The following is a 20,461-nucleotide window of genomic DNA, read 5'->3' on the forward strand; positions in this document are numbered from 1 at the left end:
TAAAATGGGTGGACATTAACAGATAGTAATTTAAAGTAAGCATGTCTTCTCCCAAAACACAAGGCTTGGGTGGCCCTCAGAAAAGGCATTCTAATTAAAGATTAATAGGCTCACAATTATATACCATTTTATAGCAATTTTATTGGTACTGCTAGACCTATATGGCAATCTTCAAATGTCTGGAGATGGTTATGCATATTAAGTGCCCCCAATCAAATCGGAGATTCTCTCTTGCCCTAGTGAAAACACCTGGGCACTGTAATAAGGAAAGAGATACGGTCTGAATCTCCTATGGAAAGATCACTATCTCTGTTTCTATATTTCATAAACCAGCTTGATATTCTTAGCAGTTATTTTTAGATCATCCACAGTTTTATGTCCCTGCCTTCATTAGTTTCAGATATAAGGATCGATCCTCAGATGCACCTGAGCTGAGCTTGCTGAAGTTTTCCATCCCCAGCAATTTCGGGGCTAGTCAGGAGCAGATGTAGCCCCTGGCATATTTCAGAGTAGCCTCAAGTCTGCTTTATTTTGTGGTAACAGGAACAGCTCCCTATGAGCCATTTTGCTGGCTGAGGATCAACTGGCTCCCACTCCTGACGTGCTTCTTATGCTAGAAGGTGAAGAAGTAAGTAGCATAAAGCTGTATCAGGTTAGGATTCTCCCACATTGGGGAGTTCTCATCTGCTTCATGGTCAGTTTGTGCTGCTCTGTCAGTGCAATGTGAATTTACAGGGTGCCAAGAATCAAGCCCAAAGTGTTGCATGGGTGTTTAATTGGGAAGGATGGCATCTCTGTTCCACAAGGAAAGGTGAGAACATTCAAGCAGTCCAGTTGGCTGAGTGCTCCTAGTTGCTTTATTTATTTATTTAAATTCTTAAAAAGCGATAGGAAAGCTTCCCTACAAGTTTGAACAGTTAGAGAAAAACTCAGAATTACACTCCTTAGGCCAAATTCTATAGAATTCACGGAGCTGACTTTGCATTCATTGGCATCAATGGAATTATGCCATCTTTTGCCAGAGATGGATCTGACCCATAACCTTTAATGTTCAGAACCATTACTGTGATGCTCTGATTGCATATTTTGCTGTGGGAATTTTTGGAGACTTGATAAAATATACAGTTAGAGAAAGGAAAAAGTTGTAAATCAAGGAAGTGAATGGATGATCACTGTGCATTCTTTAGTCTCCATTCCTTGCCATCCCTGACAATATCATTTGCGTGGAAACAACCTCAGACAACTTCCTTGTTTAATTCATAATGGTCCGATGAAGAGAAGTAACAAACCAACCTACCTATGGCCACCCTGAGGAATGGCCATACATATAACAAAGTAACAACTGCGTTGTGGTTGCGGGCTTGACCCTGAGAGTGCAGTGACTTAGTTTTATATACAATACATTTGTTTTGTTTTTCTATCCAAATTCAGAAGTTCAGCAAATATTCCAAATGGGAGAATATTTTAAAAACTGAAAATTCCTCTTAGGCACTTGTTCAATAAATGCATAAATTTATATGCTTTAGCTCCTCTCCAATCAGCAAAGCATTTAAATATGTTCTTAAGTTACACTGACTTCAATTGATACTTAAGTCTCTGGTTAAAGTTAAATATAGGCTTAACTGCTTTGGTGAATAGGCATGGACTTAGCATGCATTTTATTTAACTTAAGTTTGCAGAATTGAGGCCTCATTGAGTAACAACATAAGTCTTCAGTGTCTAACAGTCAAGTAAGAAACTTCAACAGGGGAATATAAGGTTAAAGGTATCTGTGCGGTGATGTAAATAGATGGGTGCTGATCCAGTGATTTAAATGTAGCTGGGTCCATTTGTTTTGTTTATATTTTATTGTTTTTTTCCTCCCAAAAGGACAGGGAAAGGCAAAATGAACAAAAAAAATAAAGGAATGGAAAGAAAAAGAAGTAAGGGGCAAGGAGAGTGACATAGCCTCCATCTGATAGGAATTAATTAAAGATTTGTAAATAGACCAGATCTTTTCAGATTTGCCTGAGGTCCCTCATATTGCTTAGGTGATAGAACAGGTTGCTTCCAGGGACAGATGCTGGGCACAGGAGCTTGGATGCCTGGCAGCTAGAGAGTGGATAACATTTAGGAGAAGAGGGACCTTAGTGGGGTCAATTTATGCCAGCGGAGATTTGGGTCCTAAATATCTTTTGTTATAATTAAAACTAAATATTTTGTGAATTTAAATGTTTTCATTTTCAGGCACTTGCGTTGTGCGGTGAGTTGCAATATTTTATTCTGAAGCTTCTCTGCTGATCCTCTAAAGCCGGATCTGATTTCTCATTGTTCTGTATGCTAAGTATGGGGAGTCAGAAGACAAAAGCTCATGCCCTTGCCTGCACATAACATTTCTCAGATAGCAGGAGTTCCCCCTTTTTTGCTTGAGTGGCTACAGAGATGTCAGGGAAAAAGAACCCCTGCTGTTTACTGTCAGTATTTAGGATGAGATAAGCCTCCATGGTTCCTTATACATCAAGAAGGAAGGAAAGTAGCTGATGGCATTGTATATATCTGGTTAATCACATTAAACAGGTGCATTGCTTTTTCATATTAAAATTTAATAGTCACCTAGTGTTTTGTTTATTATTCATTTTCAAATACTCTGTTTAAGTCATTTAATTTGCTGCAGACTGTTTCATATTTCAGTTTAATTTTAAACGCTCTCTGGTGAAGCTTGCTTTATAAGGATTACATTCTGGATAGGTGCTGTAGAACCTCCCTAATATTTTGGCTTAGCTGCCTATAAAAAGTAATGTTCTTTTACTTATCCTCAGAAGTTACTATCTTTCAAATGGAAAAGATCGAGCCAAAAAGAAACTGTAGCTCCCCACAGGAGTTTAAGTCCTTTTCAAAAAAAGAAGTTTGTCTATATTTCATCAGGGATTTTCAAAGGAGCCTAAGGGAGTTAGGCACCAGCTGGACTTTTTTGAAAATCACACTCTCACACCCCTAAATATGGCCCTGATTCAGTAAAGCATTTAAGTATATACTTATCTGTATGTACATGAGTAGTTCCACTCATGGGCGGTGGGTCCTCCCCAAACAGCCAGCCGTGGCCTCGCTCACGCGGAGTCCCCAGGTTCCCCCCTCCTGCTTCCTGTCTGCTCTGTGTGCGGCAGTGTGGCTCCAGTCCCCGTGTGCAGTGGCCCTGGTATGTGAACTGCAGGCTGGGGGAGGCTAGACCCCAGCCCCACCCCTTCTATGTACCTCCCCCTGCCGGAGCGGGGAGCACCTCATCACCGGCTCCTGCCCCAGGCTAGCCCCCTCTAGCTCTGGAATGCCAGGAGGGCAGGTGGGCACAGCCCCAGCTCCCCAGTGCCAGGAAGGCGGGCAGCACACAGCTGCAACCCTCCTGGCACTCGGGCTGAGGGCACTAGCCTGGGGCAGGGGCCGCTGGCCACAGTGAGGAGGGGCTCTGGGCTTTGATAGGGGGAGGTGCATGCAAGGGGTGGGGCCTCAAGCGGAAGGGGTGGGGGCTAGCTTCCCCCAGCCTGCTGTTCATGTGCTGCCCACGGTTCCACTGAATTGCAAATTAAGCTCATGCTTATGTGTTTTGCTGAATTTGGGCTTAAGTGACCTGATCTTCAAAAGTGCCAAGCACCCAGCAACTCCCATTAAAATCAGTGAGAACGTCTGGGTACTCATTGCTTTTGAAACTTATTTTAGAAGCCTGCTTGTGGATGTAGGAGCTTAACTTTTGGCTTTTTGACAATTTTGACTTTAAATGTATGTTTTTGAAGAAGTGTGGAAGCAAACAATTAATTTTGAATTTATTGTTCTGCAGCTGCAGAATTGAGAGTAATAAAAATTATGTGCTGGCTAGGATACAACAAATGATTATCGTTGTTAAAAACCAATGGTGTTTCTTTTTCCCTTTTCACAGCTGCTTTAAAATACCTGCCATCTCAAGTTACTATGCCTGTGGGCAGTTACAGTGATTTTTAGGTCTGATTCATCACTTTGTACTAGACAGCAGGAGCATGTTTACTGGCTGTGTGTTTGAAGTGCTATTTTTTTGAACCTCAGCTGATCTTTCAGGTTAGAAGATGCAACCTAATTTTAAGAAAATTACCACATATATTGCACTGGTGCTGTACAGTGCTGCTGACTCTGCATGGAAATGTCTGGCAAAGATTCTCTTTGGGCAACGACTCAGCTTATACAGAATGTCACGTGATCTGCATTTCTATTCCTTTGTTCTTTATTACTGAGGGCATTGGCAGGAGAACTGGTCTTCTGGTTTTTAAGAGTTCATCTGCTAGAGCTGCTTATCCTTCATCTGAAGCAATAATTCTCTCTGCTCATGACATAAAAATAAACAGTTATTCCTAGGGAAACTAAATATTAGACAGCACAAAGCACTAAAACACCCAAGGAAAACTCCTGTGTTAACAGAGAAATGTACAAGAAACTTGGCCCAGTATGGAAAAGGAGGCCTCCAAGTTATGCACATAGAACTTTGAGCCTGATCCGGAGTCCTCTGTCAAAGACAGTCTTTGCACTGATTCCACTGGGCTTAGGAGCAAGCACTTTGCTCATACGCACACACATCAGCTCCTCTACTTTCTTTGCACTGCTATTTGGGCTTGCAGATGCTAGAATTGTCATGAGCAAATCCCATGTGCCCGGCTGAGTTTGTGGGTGTAAATTCCATCACATTTGCACTTCACCTTTGCACATAGGTGAATGCACATAAAAAGTGGGGTAATTCCTGCGTATGCAACTTTGCGCATGCATAAATAAAGGCTATTGCAAATCATGCCCAAAATATCTTTTCTATGATTTTATTATTTCCATAGCAACTAATTATGCCATGAACTAAAGATCATGACTTCAGGTGTATATCAGCAGGAGGAGAGGAAGAGCTGTTAAGTGAATATCCTTTTTCATGCAAATTTCCTTAATTTATAAGGAAAGATAATTATAGAAAACATATCTGCTATGTAAGTGGAATTGCTTCTGAGTTGAATGTTTTTCAAAGTTTTGTTGGTGGCATCAGTAGCTCTTGAAAGAAAAGAAGTTAGACAGAGCGCTTGGGTACCAAAAGACTGGTAAATTCAAATAGTTGAGCAAACCTCTAGGATGTCTGTTCTCCCCTCCCCTATCAGAGCATCACTTACATTCTAATATCCATGGCTTAGTCTCTTTAAACTGAAAGTCTAGCTGCTAAAATTGCAAATGCCAAAGCAAGGACCCTGTAAACAAAAGGGAAGGAATGTGTTGCATGCTGCAATAAACAACTGCAAGGCAAATCCCTAGGGCCTTTTCCTTCTCCTTCTTTAACTGTTCATTCGGTTTCTCACTGAAATAGGTTCCACTGTGGTTATGAACTTTTTCATAATTCTGTCTATGATAAAAGGCTGTTAAATTGATACTCATCCTAAGCTTCCCACTCCATCATATGCCAAAATATTGCTACTTAAGCAGGTGAACCCTGTGGTGTCAGCCCAGAATATGACAAACAAGTTGTTGGTTTGCCTGTTCAGCTCTTATTAGGATTTTTGGGCCTATCTCACTTACATATAATCCCTCTTTGTTCAGGAACTGTACATACAAAAACAGCATAACCAGGCCCAATGCACATTCTTCCGGGAGCTTAGTCCCCCTCACAGAGGCCTGATAGCCATCTCCAAAACCTGCTGCTCTCACTATTTCCCATTGCCTCCCCACAAGAAGCAAATGCAGGAGAAACACAGAAGTCAGGGGGCAGCAAGATATATCCTTTGATCATGGACTTTAACCATATTTTTTCTGTTTCAGCTTGTCTGTTTCAGCCTTAGTTTTCTACGTCGGCATTCAAGTTTCAGACCTTCGGTGCAGCATGTAAGAAAATCAAGAAAATCTATGTGGGAGAATGGGAGGAGAGGGGTCATTACATCGATTAAGGCTAGCGTACTATGACAATGATTCATCAGATCCTCGACTCCTTGTCCTATAGATGGGAATGCTGCTCTCCAATGCAAATAATTAATAATAATAATAATAATAATAATAATAATACAGCCATCTGTCAATGTGCTCACGTATGTCTGATCACGTTAGAGAGCTCTCTGCCTTTTGAACAGCGACTATGTACCTTAAATGGCTCTGTTCCACCATTTATCTTACAGGGACATGGTCAGATCAAAAATCATAAGCCTGATTCTCTGTTGTCCTGCACATTGTAAAAATCATTTACAGCTGTGCAAAATGAGTGTAAAATATTTCCAGATCAGAGCACGTGCGTTGTCCTCACTTTGGCTGAGTGTAAACGACTGCACACAGTGCAGGTCAATGGAACACCAGGGACGCCCATATTGTGAAAGAAGTTAGTTCTTTGTGGTTTTGATAGCTGTGGATTATTAACAGCAAAAGAACTTTAAAAAAATCTTTCAAATGCATCTTTCACTGCTGATGTTCTGTGTTTACTTTTTGCATTTCTCTAGGCTTAGACAATGAAAATAGACTTGTCAGCTTCGTGATTTTTTTTTTCTTTTCAGTTTCACTCTCCAGTACTGGAGTTGCAAACAGGTCAGAGGAATGCTTATTTATATATTTTAAAAAAAGATTCTCTTGTAACATTTAAAAGTATAATGGAAACATTTTTATTAGGCTTAGCCTTTGGAAGAGCTTGTTTTTACAAACCTACATTTTGGGGCCAAATTTGACCTCACAACAACTCTTAAGGCTTTACGTGCGCATTGGAAAAACAGCAGAAAGGAGGTTTGTTTACTAGTTATCTTGTTGCAGAGAGAGAAGCAGTGCAATCAGTTTTAATTAATGCTTTAATGTGAAGCACTGAAGGTCTCTGTGTATGTATATTTAATTAACATGTTAAAGTATTTACTGTGTATTAATAAACCCATAATTGATTTATTATCATACTAACCCATGGAACCATCACAGTAACCTATGAAAGAGACATTCCTGTGATAGTATTAGGTCTTGGAACCACATATGCTTGAACAGTGTAATTTTCGATCTAGTAGAGTGCAGTGCTGCACATACACATGGTACAAGAATAGAGGGAGACATCTAAATAAACTATATTTTTTGTGGTGGTTTGTCATTTTTATTTGGTCAGCTACTTGGTAACAGTTTTGACTGCTCTAGAATCATCTCCACAATTTAAAGGGAAAATTCTTGGAAAGAAGGATAAAGTAGGATTCTTGCAGATGAGCAAAGGATTCTTGGGCCATATGTAGGAGGCAGCATAGGAGAATATGTTGTAGGTTTTTCTGTGAGAAAATGATAAATGGGCTGTTGAAGGTAGCAACACTGCTGGAGCATAGGAGAGGGGGTAATGCAAGTTGAGACCAGCTTGATTAAGGGCAGGGACAGAGTTATCTAGAGCTTTGAAGACAGTGAAAAGAAGCTTAAAGTTCCAGCAATAGCAAATGGAAAGCTGTTGGAATGATTCAAAGAAAGGAGTGACGTGCACAAACTGACAAAGAAAGATGATGAGTTAAGTCACCGTATCTTGTGTGGATCAAAGAGGGGAGTGTGTGTGTGTGCGGTCATAGAGGAGGGAGGATGTAGTAGTGAAGGTGGACACAATGAAGGAGTGATCCAAAATCCATTGGTTTCAATTGACTTCAAATCTGCCTCTGCAAGATTTACCCACAGTGATAGAAGGGAAAGCATAGACCTTGGAACTCTTGAGGAGGAGGAAGGAAGAGAATTTGGAGGTGGCCTGGGTATGGGAGTAGCCAAATATAACTCCCAGATTACAGCCCCATGTGGCAGGAAAGATGGCAGTTTGGTTAATCATGATAGAAAAGGGGTAAAGTTGAGTAAGTTTAGGAAAGGAAGATAAGGAGTTTGGTTTTCACTTTAAGTGTAAGCAGAGGAGGAGGCAGCTAAGAGGAGTTGTCAAAGAGACAGGCCAAAATGGCTGGATGGAAGGAGACAGATTAGGAGTGAAGAGGTAGATTTGTGAGTGGAATATAGAGATGATACCTGAAGCCACGTAAATGGATGAGATTGCTCAGAGACAGGACGTAAAAGGGTAATGGAGTTGTTGCAATTCCGCTTTTAACATCTATGCCTGTTACAGTATTGATCTGTTGCCAGGACTTTGTTTTACGTTATTACTGTGTAATCTTCTTTACTCCATGGGCCAGGATTTTGTGACGTAAATCTACTCCACCATGACATGACACTTCCACTCACACCAATGTGGACAGAGGTATCACAACATAAATGTTAGTGTATCACTGAAATCCGCACCAACTGAATCTCTGTTAGTGAGACTGCACAGTGATTTCTTTCTTGTATGTGAGAATCAATATGAACTGGCCAAAGGATAACAATGTACGGATGCAACTGAGAATGTGGCAAGTGGATGGGTAATAAAGATTAATGTCGTCTGGTTTGGGATTCCTTCCCTGTTTTTTCCTTGCTCAACGAGGGGATTAATTTATTGCTGGCCTATATCAGCAGAAAATTACTACCTCCCTCCTGGACTGGTTCAGCTACTCTGGCTGGAGACCAAGGGGGCTCTGCCCATTCCTTGCTTTTTCCTGCTCACTTGCTCCAGGCAGGGAACAAGTGAGTAGCCCTGTTTACTCATAATCACCCATATTTAAAGTCCAGGTAGCCCTTGGATAGTGGTTAGGAGGATTTTGACTGCCTTGCGGGCACATGGTCCAAGTCAGAATCTAGCCCTTTGATGGCAATGCTGTTTCTATAGGGCTCTGCATTTGAGGTGCAAAACTTCTTCCCGTCTCCTGCAGGAATTTCTAATTTATAACAGATTTAATCAAAAAGAGGTGGATTCTATATGTGTGTGTTATCAGCCACTGAATTACTGTATATTAGAATCATAGATTATTAGGGTTGGAAGGGACCTCAGGAGATCATCTAGTTCAACCCCCTGCTCAAAGCAGGACCAATCGCCAAATGTCCCCCTCAAGGATTGAACTCACAACCCTGGGTTTAGCAGGCCAGTGCTCAAACCGATAGTGAGCAACAGATTGCTATTCTCTCTTCCGTCTGATATCTATCTCCCTGCCAAAAAGATGCCTTAAAACAGGGGTTCTTGATACAAATTTTTTGGTGGCCTAAGAGTGCGGCTACCAACTCTTGCTAGTGGCCGCTCTCACACTTTTTCCTAAAATACTTAATTAGCTTTAGGAAAAACAAATAAATATGCACATATATGTGTCCAAATCATTGTAATTTTTTTATTGCTAGGTAGTAAGTCTGTTGTGATACTAACAGACATACAAGTATTGCTTTTCACAGCAGATTTACTCAGCCCTGTCAAGCTTGGGACAAACTAAGCCCTGGATGGGGGAAGGGGGGGGGTCAGGAGAGGCAGCAGGGGCCAGGAGGAATAGGGTGGATGAGAGGGAGGCAGTGGGGGGCTGGAGCCCGAAGCCCTGTGGCCAGAGCGTGCTGCCCCACCACTCCAGGGCTGAAGCCTGAGCCCAACCACCCCTGGGAAGGTGGGGAATTCACTGGCTGCCTTGTTCTCCAACACTGTGCCCCAGGTGTCACCAAAGGGCCACTCCTGCTGGCACCCCAGCAATCAACACCAAGACAGTGCATCCAGGAGCAACAGCGGGGGGGAGAGAGGTCACTCGCTACTTCTCCTCCTCCCAACCTCATAATAGCCCAGGAGGCTGTGGCCACAAGAAAAGCCCCTGATGGCCGCATTTGAGAAACACTGCCTTAAAAGAGCTGCCAATACTGTGAGCCATATTGTCACTGGGGTGGTGAAGGTTGAGGGTGGACCCATCCTTCATATTGGAGTACCCTGGCACTAGCCTATGTCTGGCCACCTCAGTGTGGAAAGACTCCTGTCTGAAAGGTAGCCCTGTATGATGTTTATTGTTTATTACCCAGGAGCCACTTTTAGAAGCTCTTTCTTCTGTTTCATGTCTTGGCTTTATAAATAAATCCACACGTGCATTAAGGACTGATTGTGTGGCAGGTTTTAATATTTGTGCTCTGCCATCCTCTCAAGAGTGTCAGGTTCCTTCCTGTTCCCCAGGACCTTATGTTGGGAAGTGAGGGGAAAAGGGGGAGGAGGGAAAAGAAGCTGGAGAATTTGCTGTTTATTTTTATTGGGTGAATGATTTCTTGCCATGAGGGAGGGTCAAATCTGTTTTAATGGATGGCATTTGCACATAATGTAATATCTGGAGGCCAGTAAAAATGAACTAGCTTTGAGCTCCTCAGAAATAGGGTTTATAATGGAGATGTTAACCTGGTCCCTATTATACTCTGGAAACACTGTGGGGCACCAATTTTAGTAGTAAATGGTGACATGACACTATTTCAGCAGAGTATGAGAGGCATTATATCTAGTTTTTCTTTATATTGCTTCATTTATAATCGTGTGCATTTCTGTAGGCTCACAGGGGGTGTGTGCTAAATGGGGTGAATCACTTCTCACTCACATTGTACATCCATGGGTGTTTGCTGGCCCCTAAGAAAGGGGCAGTGCTTAGCAACCTGCATACGCCACTCCATTCTTTTAACTTGGTAGTTCTTTTTATTTACATGCTATGGCATTATGGGCTGCAATCCAAACCAGTGAGGGGCAGTGTAAACCCTGCCCTGCAACCTGGGATGCCTCACAATGCTTTGCTGCTGTAGCTCCCAACCTGGGCTCCTCCCAAACAACATGCAGGTCGCGCCCTGAGTGTCTGTATATAGCTATGGCCCTGGTCCAGCAACTCTAACACTAGCAGTCTATCAGCAAACACCAGTCACACTCTGGCTTCCAGCAGATTTGGTTACTAGTTGCAAGCAGGGCCACCCAGAAGGGGGGGCAAGAGGGGCAATTTGCCCTGGGCTCTGCAGGGACACCCACGAGAGTTTTTTGGGGCCCCTGGGGCGGAGTCCTTCACTCGCTCTGGGGGGCCTGGAAAACTCTTGCGGGGCTGGACCCCAGAGCTTCTTCCACTCCCGGTCTTCGCCGGGGGAGGGTCCTTCCGCTCCAGGGTGGAAGGACCCCCCGCCAGTGAATTACTGCTGAAGCGGAACCTGCTGCTGAAGTGCAACCCGGTCTTTGGTGGTAATTTGGCAGCAGGGGGCCCTTCCATTCTGGGACTTGCCGCCGAAGTGCCCCGAAGACCCGCGGCGGGGGGCCCCCCGCCACCGAATTACCGCCGAAGAGTGAGCTTGTCATAAACAGATGGTTAAGGGCTAATGTCTCTTTTACCTGTAAAGGGTTAAGAAACTCAGTGAACCTGGCTGACACCTGATCAGAGGACCAATAAGGGGACAAGATACTTTCAAATCTTGGTGAAGGGAAGTCTTTGTTTGTGCTCTTTGTTTTGTTTGTTGTTCGCTCTTGGGGCTAAGAGGGACCAGACGTGCACCCCAGGTTTCCCCAATCTTTCTGAAACAGTCTCTCATGTTCAAAATAGTAAGTACTAGTTAGAAAAGGCGGATTAGTCTTATGTTTGTTTTCTTAACTTGTGAATGTGTATTTTGCCTGAAAGTTTTTTACCTTGTTTTTTGCTGTAACTTGAATTTCAGGCTGGGGTCGGGAAGTCCCTCTAGTCTATATGAGCTAAATACCCTGTAACATTTTCCATCCTAATTTTACAAAGATAATTTTTACTTTTTCTTTCTTTAATTAAAAGCTTTCTTTTTAAGAACTGATTGATTTTTTTCTTTGTTTAAGACCCAAGGGATTGGTCTGAACTCACCAGGGATTGTGGGGAAACGGATGGAGGGGGAAGGTTATTCTCTCCTGTTTTAAGATCCAAGAAGTATGGATCAGTGTAGTCTCTCAGGGTAACCCAGGGAGGGAAAGTCTGGAGGGGAAAGGAGAGGGAATGGTTTATTTCTCCTGGTTTTAAGACCCAAGGGTTTTGGGTTCTGGGTTCCCAGGGAAGTTTTGGGGGAACAGAAAGTGTGCCAAACATATATTTTGGCTGGTGGCAGTGTCTATCAGATCTAAGCTAGAATTAAACTTAGAAGTGTCTATGCAGGTCCCCACTTTTGGACGCTAAAGTTCAAACTGGGAGAAAAATACCTTGACAGGGCTACACTTTGGCGGCGGTCTGCTTCGGTGGTAATTCGCTGGCGGGGGCCCCCCCGTGCGGCTCTTCGGGGCACTTCGGCGGCGGGTTCCGGAACAGAAGGGCCCCCCGCCACCGAATGGGTCGGCTCTAGACATTTCGCTGCACGGGGGGCGCCCTGCCTTGCCAGTCTGTGGCTCAGTGGACCTCCCGCAGGCGTGGCTGCGGAGGGTCCACTGGTCTGCGGCTCTGGTGGAATATCCGAAGTGTGCCTGCAGGAGGTCCACTGGAGCCGCGGGACCAGCAGACCCTCTGCAGGCATGTCTGCGGGAGTCCATCGGAGCCACCTGCCGCCGACAGCCCCAGGCCCGGAATCCTCTGGATGGCCTTGGTTGCAAGATGACCCAAACACACTCCCAGTCCTGGATTTCCCCCAAAATGTGTGTGCAGCACTGTCCAGCCCTCTCCTGCACAGTCTAGATCGATAGGTCCATTGCCCGCTCCCTCCCCAAAGTGCTGAAAGAGATTCATGCTGCTGTTCACTAAGATGCAGATCTGTTTCCATCTGTTAGGTGATTGCCATCAGCTTTGGTAAGGTGTCAGCTTGGCCTTTTTCTTTGAGAAACAGGTTTACTATTCTCAAGTGGTGAATGCACTTTGGTCATGATTTCAACTTATGTTCATAACTTCACATATATGTTGCTACACACATTTCACCATGATTATGTTGACCGGCCAGTTATTAGTTTTCAAATGATACCCCAAGGCATATTTTGTACAAGTATTACAGTGGTGGTGAATACAGGGGTGCATGTGGTCACACATATATGCCCATCATAACAGTAGCTGAGTGCCCCTCAGCATTCTTTTAATCTCACAGCATCCCTGTGAGCTTGGGAAGTATTGTTACCCCTATTTTGTAGAAGATAAACTAAGCTACCAAATGACTTGTGCAAGGTCACACAGGTAGTCTGTGGAGAGCTGAGAATTGAACCCAGATTTTTGCTTCTCAGTCACTCCTTTAACAGAAAGCTAATCTTTCCTCCGTCCTACACCACTCTCCATCCCCCATGTCGGTAGAGGTGGGGATTGCTGCAGAAGTGCTTCACTCTTTCCCATGGACGTCTTTTCAGGCTGTTTTAGGTGAAGTGGTCGTGGGTTTCACTGCTTGGAGAATGGAATTTGCTCTGTACAGCACAGAGATGGGAAGTAAGGGAGGTTTAATGGTTAAAATCCCTGAATTTCCTCAGGGCCCTTGTGAGGATAAACTTGGACGGCATGGGCAGAGGCACAGAGAGCCTGCTTCTAAAATGCATGGGGAAATTCCCTTTGGATTATCATTCCCTTCATTACCCTCATTTAGGGTGACCAGATGAGAGGAGGAAAATATCAGGACACATGGGGGGGTGTCACCGGTGGAGGGGTAAAAAAGGAATACTGTGAAATATCCAGACAAACGCCTAGATATCAGGACGGTCCCAATTTTATTGGGACGTCTGGTCACCCTGCCCACATTCTGGAGTATTAAGAGATGCCAGGTACATTGGGCTGCACCAAGTGGATGTGTGCATCAGAGGCACTTAGATATATTTGGTATGAGCAAAGTGGTTTAAAAAGAAACAACCAGAATTAAATGATGATAGCAAACACTTTGTGTTGAGATGGTCATGGAGAGGCTGTTACCATACTTAAGTACTCTTCATCTAAAAATTTTTTTTTATCAAACATTAATTAATCCCCATCATCCCTTTGTGAGGTGGGTCGGTATTGTTATGGACAGGGTACACTACCGATCTGTGTCTTACGAAGACACTGGGGCCACCTCATAGAAGTCAGATGATTCAAATTTTCATCCTCTGCTGGGCTTATCTGCAGCAATCAGGGACCAGATAGGGAAGGGTTAAGGTTCTGTAAGGTTGAGGCAGCTGAGCTCATCAGCCAAATGGGTCTGCCTGCCTTACAGCCAGAGGCAGGGAGGCAGAGAGGGAAGCTACAGAAGAAGTAAGTGGTGAATCAGAAGCTCACAGCTGGAAGGATTGTTTGTTTTGGACTGTTTGTGTATCCTAGATGAGAAGGAGTTTATATTGGGGATGGAGTTTGTACCTGTAAGGAAAGGGAAGGACAGCTGCTGTAGGCCTGGAAGAGCCCCACTTGTGAAATATCTTTGTTGTTATAGATAAGGAAACTGGGGTACAAAAAAGTTATTATTTACACAAGGCTGTAGAGGCATGTGGGCTAAGAGCCAGAGTTGGAATGTTCTTAGCACCTAATGCAGTGCTTTCTCTCTAATACTAGCAGCAGGTGTGTGCTGTATATTTATATCTTGGGGAAGAAGATGAATGGAAGTCTTCACAGTTTATAAATGTTTGCAGGAATGAACTAAGAAAGGCAACTTCGCTGTTAAATAAATGGATTGCTATTTCTTCACCTGAACAAATCTTTAAAAATATCAGCCAGCCACCTCTTCACACTGCCCCAATATGCATAGTAACAGACAGTCTCAAGGGCTTACAATATAAATTGCTAAGACAAAGGATAGCAGAAATGAGGTGTTAATATTACAGATAGGGAGCGGAGGCAGAAGTCTGTGACAGAGCAGGGAATTGAGTCTAGCTCTCCTGCGTTCTAGTCCAATGTTTTGACTACAAGCACAAGCTTCCTCTCTGAGAAAGTTGCATTGTGTGAAAGATTTTCCACTAGTTGCTGAAGTGTTAGAGCAACTTGGGCCAGTTGTGGGGAGGTGAGCCCCACACACAGCGCATGACACCAACCCAGTAGATTGAGTATGGAAAAACAGATAGGTAGGTAGAGAAGCAAATGTAATGAAATAGCGTTAAACTGAGTGACAAGTCAAATGATACTGATTTGGAAAAAAGTAAAAAGAGAAGTCCCCACACTGAGTAAACTTAATAGATAGGTCAGACCAGTCTTCCGGCAAGTGAGTTTTAATAGCATTTCCTGCAAAAACAAATATATATGCATGGGACTGTTATGATTTTTGGGGTCTAAAATCTGATTGATAGTCATAAGTGAATTAATTAATACATTTGCTGTCATCTATAGCACTCTGTGTGTATGCCATATGTAGCACATTTTATGTGTGTACCTGTGAATCTGGATTTGTAATATATGCATATCCAATCCTTGCAGGACCAATTGCATTTCAGACCAAATCTAAATTCAGTTGCTCTTTGCTGAGAACTATAAATCTGAGGAGCCACTAGCAGCTAGGATGATTAAAACCTGCACCAAGCTTTGATGTACACAGGACTGATAGAGAATAGAATTAATCCAGGGGAATGGACCTGGTTAAATCTAAGATACATACTGTAGTCCTTCCACCTGTGCAGTGATTGGTTAAAAGCAGCTTATGTTGGATTTGCTGAGAAGAAACCAAGGGGAGGTTTTTATTTTAAACAAGGTAGTGTTGGTGCGGGAGCAATGTTGTCTGAGGATAATTTTGATTGGCTGGGGGAGGGCAGAAGCCAGAGAGAATGCTGAGCAGGCATTCATGAGATACAGTAAGAACGCTCATTCTCTCTGCCTCTCGCTTCAGATGCAGGGATGGACCACAGAGCTGTGACTGTATACTAGCAGAGAGCATGATTGGACTGGAGTCACAGAGGAGTGTCAGCAGCGCTGTGAATGAAGCTCCGTGGCTAACTTACCATAGGCTCTGTCTGTGTGAGGAGAAACAGGGATCTTTAAAGTGAGCTGAGCATCTCAGGGCAGAGCAATGTGGCAAAGAGGAATGGGGCATGGGAGCTGCTTGCCTTTTGGATAATTTCTGTTCTTGCCCACAAGTCTGTGCACCTTCCCTTTTGTGTGTGTTTAGCATGTGGAGCCAGGGTTTTGTATGGCATTTGCGACAAAAGCAAGATCATACTTCCTTTTTTTTAAATTAATTGCTTTGGGCACAGTATATCTCTGTCTCTTCATTTGCTTTTTGGTAGTAGGGCGGGCTGGGGGGGAAGCGTGAAACCAAAGGGAATGTTTACTTGTTCAGAAGTCTCTCTCACACGGAAGCACGCTGTTCCCTAACTCCTGGCTGAGCAGACTCCAGTTTGCCAACCTCTGCTTTACAGCACACTTAACTCGACAGAATGGCAGACCAAAGAACAGCTGGTGCAAAGCAATAGGGGGATAAGGAGAGAGGAAAAAATAAATAAACGTATTGCCCCCCACCGCCAACATCCAACAACTGTCACATCAGTAGTAACCGTGGAACAATCGGAAGTCACCATGCGCAGGTCTAGCACCGATGAATCGACCTATCACAGGAGTCCTTCTTTGGACAGCAAGGATTACAGTTTTCCAAATGGCGCCTTCCGTCGCTACAGCAGCATGTATGGCGGCCAGTTTGGGGCCGCCAGCAATTCATTTTTTGGATTCCACACCAACCCGGGCCCTAAAGCCACCAAGGCTAAGTACACGTCCCCGAAGGGGAACAAGTACGTTGTCTTTTACCTGGATCTCTCGTTTATTTTTCTCCTAGAGCTGAAGAGGTGCAGCATGGCTCACAACTGCCTGCAGTGCATCAAGTACCTAATGTTTGTCTTCAACCTTCTCTTCTGGGTGAGTACGCATCTGAGACCGAGAGATGTTTGTCTTTGTGTCCCTGTTTTTTAGTAAGAGGTGCGGGGGAAACACTGGGTATTGAAAGTTTTTTTTTTATTGTTTCCTCCAGTTTGTGAGCACTGAAAGTTGGATGTAAGCAATGTCTAGGCCAATCTTTCTTTGGTTGTGGTATGCCAGGATCAAGGTAATATGGGTACCCTCCTTACCCTCCCATTTCCCTGTGTTCTACACAGGTAGGTCGCAACCCTAATATAGGGCAAAACATACTGAACAGAAGGTCACTGGTATGTATGCCTTTGTCTTCCTGAATACAGTGGTTAACTTTAAGTATATGAATAGACTCATTGAAGTCAGAGGGATTATTCACATGGCTAAAGTTAAGCATACGCTTAAATGTTCTTTTAGATCAGCACCTTGCAGCATTAAGCCCTGTATCAAGAGTCTGCAGGTGATTTTTCTTCCCCGGCAGTTGTGGGTCCTTGTGTGAATGTCTCTGAGCTATGGGTGGAATGCAATGCCTGCCTCACCTAGTTTGAATTATCTGAGGTTGTTATTCTGTGGCCTGGATTTACCCAATACTCACGCGTCACCGGAGCACACATGATGGCATGTACGTGCGTACATCTGTACGTCGTCATTTTAATAGATAAAACAGCTGGTAAAAGTCAGCTAGTGGGTGTTTCTCTACCAGGCGCAGGAAAATGAGGTATTTGGAGGCTGATTGAGGGAGCACGGTCAGGGATATGGATCATGAATGCTGTTCCCCATGTAAAAATGAAGTGACTTGATTGGCAAGGCAGAAGAGAAAGGGAGTTCCTCCTGTTTCAAAGTAGCCCCATCCAGATCTCTGCATGGGAAGGTGTTTTATTGGAGTGCCTATCTTCAGTAACTCCATCTGAATTTTCCCACGGTGGATCATCAAAATGGAAGGATGGAATGTTGTAAAACAATGGCAGCACCATATTGGCATTTGGGGATGGTCGTGGGGGGCTGTGGTTGGAAATGGTGCTTTGCTTACTACAGACTCTCCATTCTCTCATGTGTTGCCAGAGGTATAAGGAAGGGGGTTTGTGTGTGTGTGACAGTGTTATTCTCTTTATCAAGCACTACCGTACAATTGTCTGTTCCACGCATGCTGCAGTGCCTTGTGCATCAGAAATCACTGAGTGTAGGTAACTTCCTCCGGCACTAGTGTAACGCTCTGGTACCAAGAATTCAGGACATGATAAACTAATGCAAGTCCACTGAATTGGCCTCATACTAAGAGGCACTATGAAATACAGAAAGAGTGCCCTTTTAAAGCCTCAGATAAGCTGATAGAAAGCGTTTGAGTAGGACTGCGGTCTGTTTTTCAACTCACATTCTCTCACACACTGCTGGGGGCAGAAATATCTCCTGATGTCTATCCGACCTTACCCCCAAAGCTTCCTGAAAAGATGGGAACGCTGGCTCTCTTTCCCTTTTAAGCCTTATGCTTCTTCTAAGGCTATTGTCCGTCTCCGGCTGAGATTATAGCGCAGTCAGCCAGCTGAAGCCTGTGCTGGAGAAATCCCACAGAATGTTGGCAGGAACAGTCCTTTTTGAAACTAGCCATGGCAGCCCCTCAAGGGATATTCTCTGTGTGCCGCTGCCTTTTATTCCATTCGTCCTGCGCTGATGCATACCTGTATATTTTACAAGGTATTTCTGCATGTAACGTGCATGCGTTTACAATGGACTGATGGCAGACTGTTTCTTTGGAGTGTTTCACAAAGGCAATGCCTTAGCAATCGTTCAAAGTGACAGATAAAGAGGGTTTGCTTTTCTCCCCCTGAAGACATCAAAGCTTACCCCAAGCATTGGGTAGTGGTGTTGGGGGGGGCTGTTCGAAAAGAGAATACCATTCAGCGAGGAAGTCTCTGAACTAACTCAGCTGTGCAAGCAGGGGGAGGAGGTGGGGTCAAGTGCTGCAGCATGCTCTCTATTTTGTTTCCCTTTGACACGCTTCCTGCACAGGAGGGATAATTGATGATGGCAGTGTCCGAATGAGGTTAGCATGGTATGTAGCTGTAACTGTTGCAGATCTCCGGCTTCTCATACTGCAGAGAGTAAATAAATATAAGCTATTAACAAGCATACAGCTTTAAGTGAGTGGGATGTATTTCCAACACTTGACAATTTTGCAGTGATTGTGGATTGATAGTTTGGGTTTTGTTTTTAAAACTGTTGCCAGTCATATGGCTTCTGCATTTGCTGAGAAACCAAAGAAAAAGACTTTTCAAAGTGTCTGTGCAAGCAGGATTTATCTTTGTATGAGTACCTGCCAATGCTTTTGCTATCCCCTTATCCTGTTTCTCTTCCCTCAACTTTTCTAGATGGTTATGTAGTGGCAGGCGATAGAAAGCCAGAAAAGAAACAGTATTTTGATATCCTTTACCTTTTAAAATAGAAACGGCAGGGTTTTTTCCAAGAATAAAGAGAAAGCATTGCATTAAATGACAGAAACCTCATGTCTCCAATAGGCTGTTCCCAATTTATGTTCTGGATGAGCAAATACTTATATTCTCCTTTCGTAAGGTATAATTCTACTCTCTTGTACCTTCCCTCTGTCCCCATTGCTAGGCTCCATGCACGCCATACCTCTCCATTCACCTGTGGTGATCTCCCACCTAAAATGGGGGATAGGGGAGAATGGTTCCACAGTGTGTATCTCCAGTGGGTTCAGTATTTTATATCTCAGAGTTATTCTTGGCTCTAACTGCAGTGCATTTATAGAGGAGGAAATCCCATAGGCCTGGATTTTAAACATTCCTGGCATGCTTTATTGGATTAAGTGTTGGACTTGCATTGTGACAGTACAAGTTGTTGCACAACTTGTGAAATTAGAACAAAAATCTCCCCTCTCCCGTTGCTGGGTAAAATACTGGGAAGTTTTGCAGGTGTCATTGACTGAAGGGCCTGACCAATGCTGGGAATGTGAACCATTCCGCTGGTAGTTTAAATGCTATTACACTGTGCCAGAAGTTATTTACATAGGGCTAGATTTTAATAGTCTGAGACAATAGTTCCTTCCTCTAGGAAGCATCTCATTTGAAATCAGCCCTTACTCATAAAGTAGAGTACTACTAAGCTGGACTACATATATCAGCATCTGGCCTATAATTATTAGAAGGCATCACTTGTAAAGGAATTGCCATAGTATTATCAATTCCCTGAGAGTTGCTATATACAGTCATTATTGTATCACTGCATTGGCTTGTAAATGCTCCCAGCTTTAGACACATGCTATGTAACACTTGCCCATATATATTCTTGCTATAGAGAATTGCTTTTTCCTCTGTTGAATCTCCATAATTCTGAAGTCTACAGATCTCCCTCTTCTACTGATCGCTAGGCAGAATATTCTCTTTGTGAAATACCCAGGGAAGACCAAATTGTTTCCCTTTTGCCCTCCTCACTCACAAAGTTTTCTCATGACAGTTAGTGAAGTGAACAACTTGCTTTTGTGCTTATAACCCCAGACACTGCTGTGCCTGTTCCTTTCGCTAGAGTAGTGGTTCCCAAACTTTAACAGCCTGTGAACTCCTTTCACCAAAATGGCAAGTCTCGCGAACCCCCTCCTAAAAAAGAATATTTCCAGGGATTTTCTCCTTTACCTGAGTATAAATTATAAAAGGAGTGATTGTGGAAATATAAAATTTGTTTTTGTGACATGCTTATTACACATCACACACTATTTATTATTAATTATTATTTATCATTACAGGATTTTATTACATTATGAAAATGGCAACACTCTTCCAAGATCTCACTTTCGTAGCTTGTATCACTTTGAATAAGCCTGTTATAAGACAAGGCTCCTATGTTTCATCAAGAAGTACCAGATGTGAAACAGCATGAAGGTATCTAAGAAGCCAACT

General features: G+C 43.5%; 1 protein-coding gene across 6 annotated transcripts in view; it reads left to right on the forward strand.

The window, feature by feature from the left end:
* TSPAN4 (tetraspanin 4) overlaps positions 1-20,461 on the forward strand; it is a 726,272-nt gene that overhangs the window by 403,253 nt on the left and 302,558 nt on the right. For 5 of the 6 annotated variants that reach the window (XM_075065079.1, XM_075065081.1, XM_075065080.1 and 2 more), the window contains one exon: positions 16,480-16,559. In XM_075065079.1, coding sequence (XP_074921180.1) covers positions 16,480-16,559 — 80 coding nt within the window. Of the gene's footprint in view, positions 1-16,000; positions 16,560-20,461 lie in introns of those variants that run through there. The other variant, XM_032799247.2, reaches the window with a different exon arrangement.

Source organism: Chelonoidis abingdonii, chromosome 4, assembly GCF_003597395.2.
Source record: "Chelonoidis abingdonii isolate Lonesome George chromosome 4, CheloAbing_2.0, whole genome shotgun sequence".
Classification (NCBI taxonomy): Eukaryota; Metazoa; Chordata; order Testudines; family Testudinidae; genus Chelonoidis; species Chelonoidis abingdonii.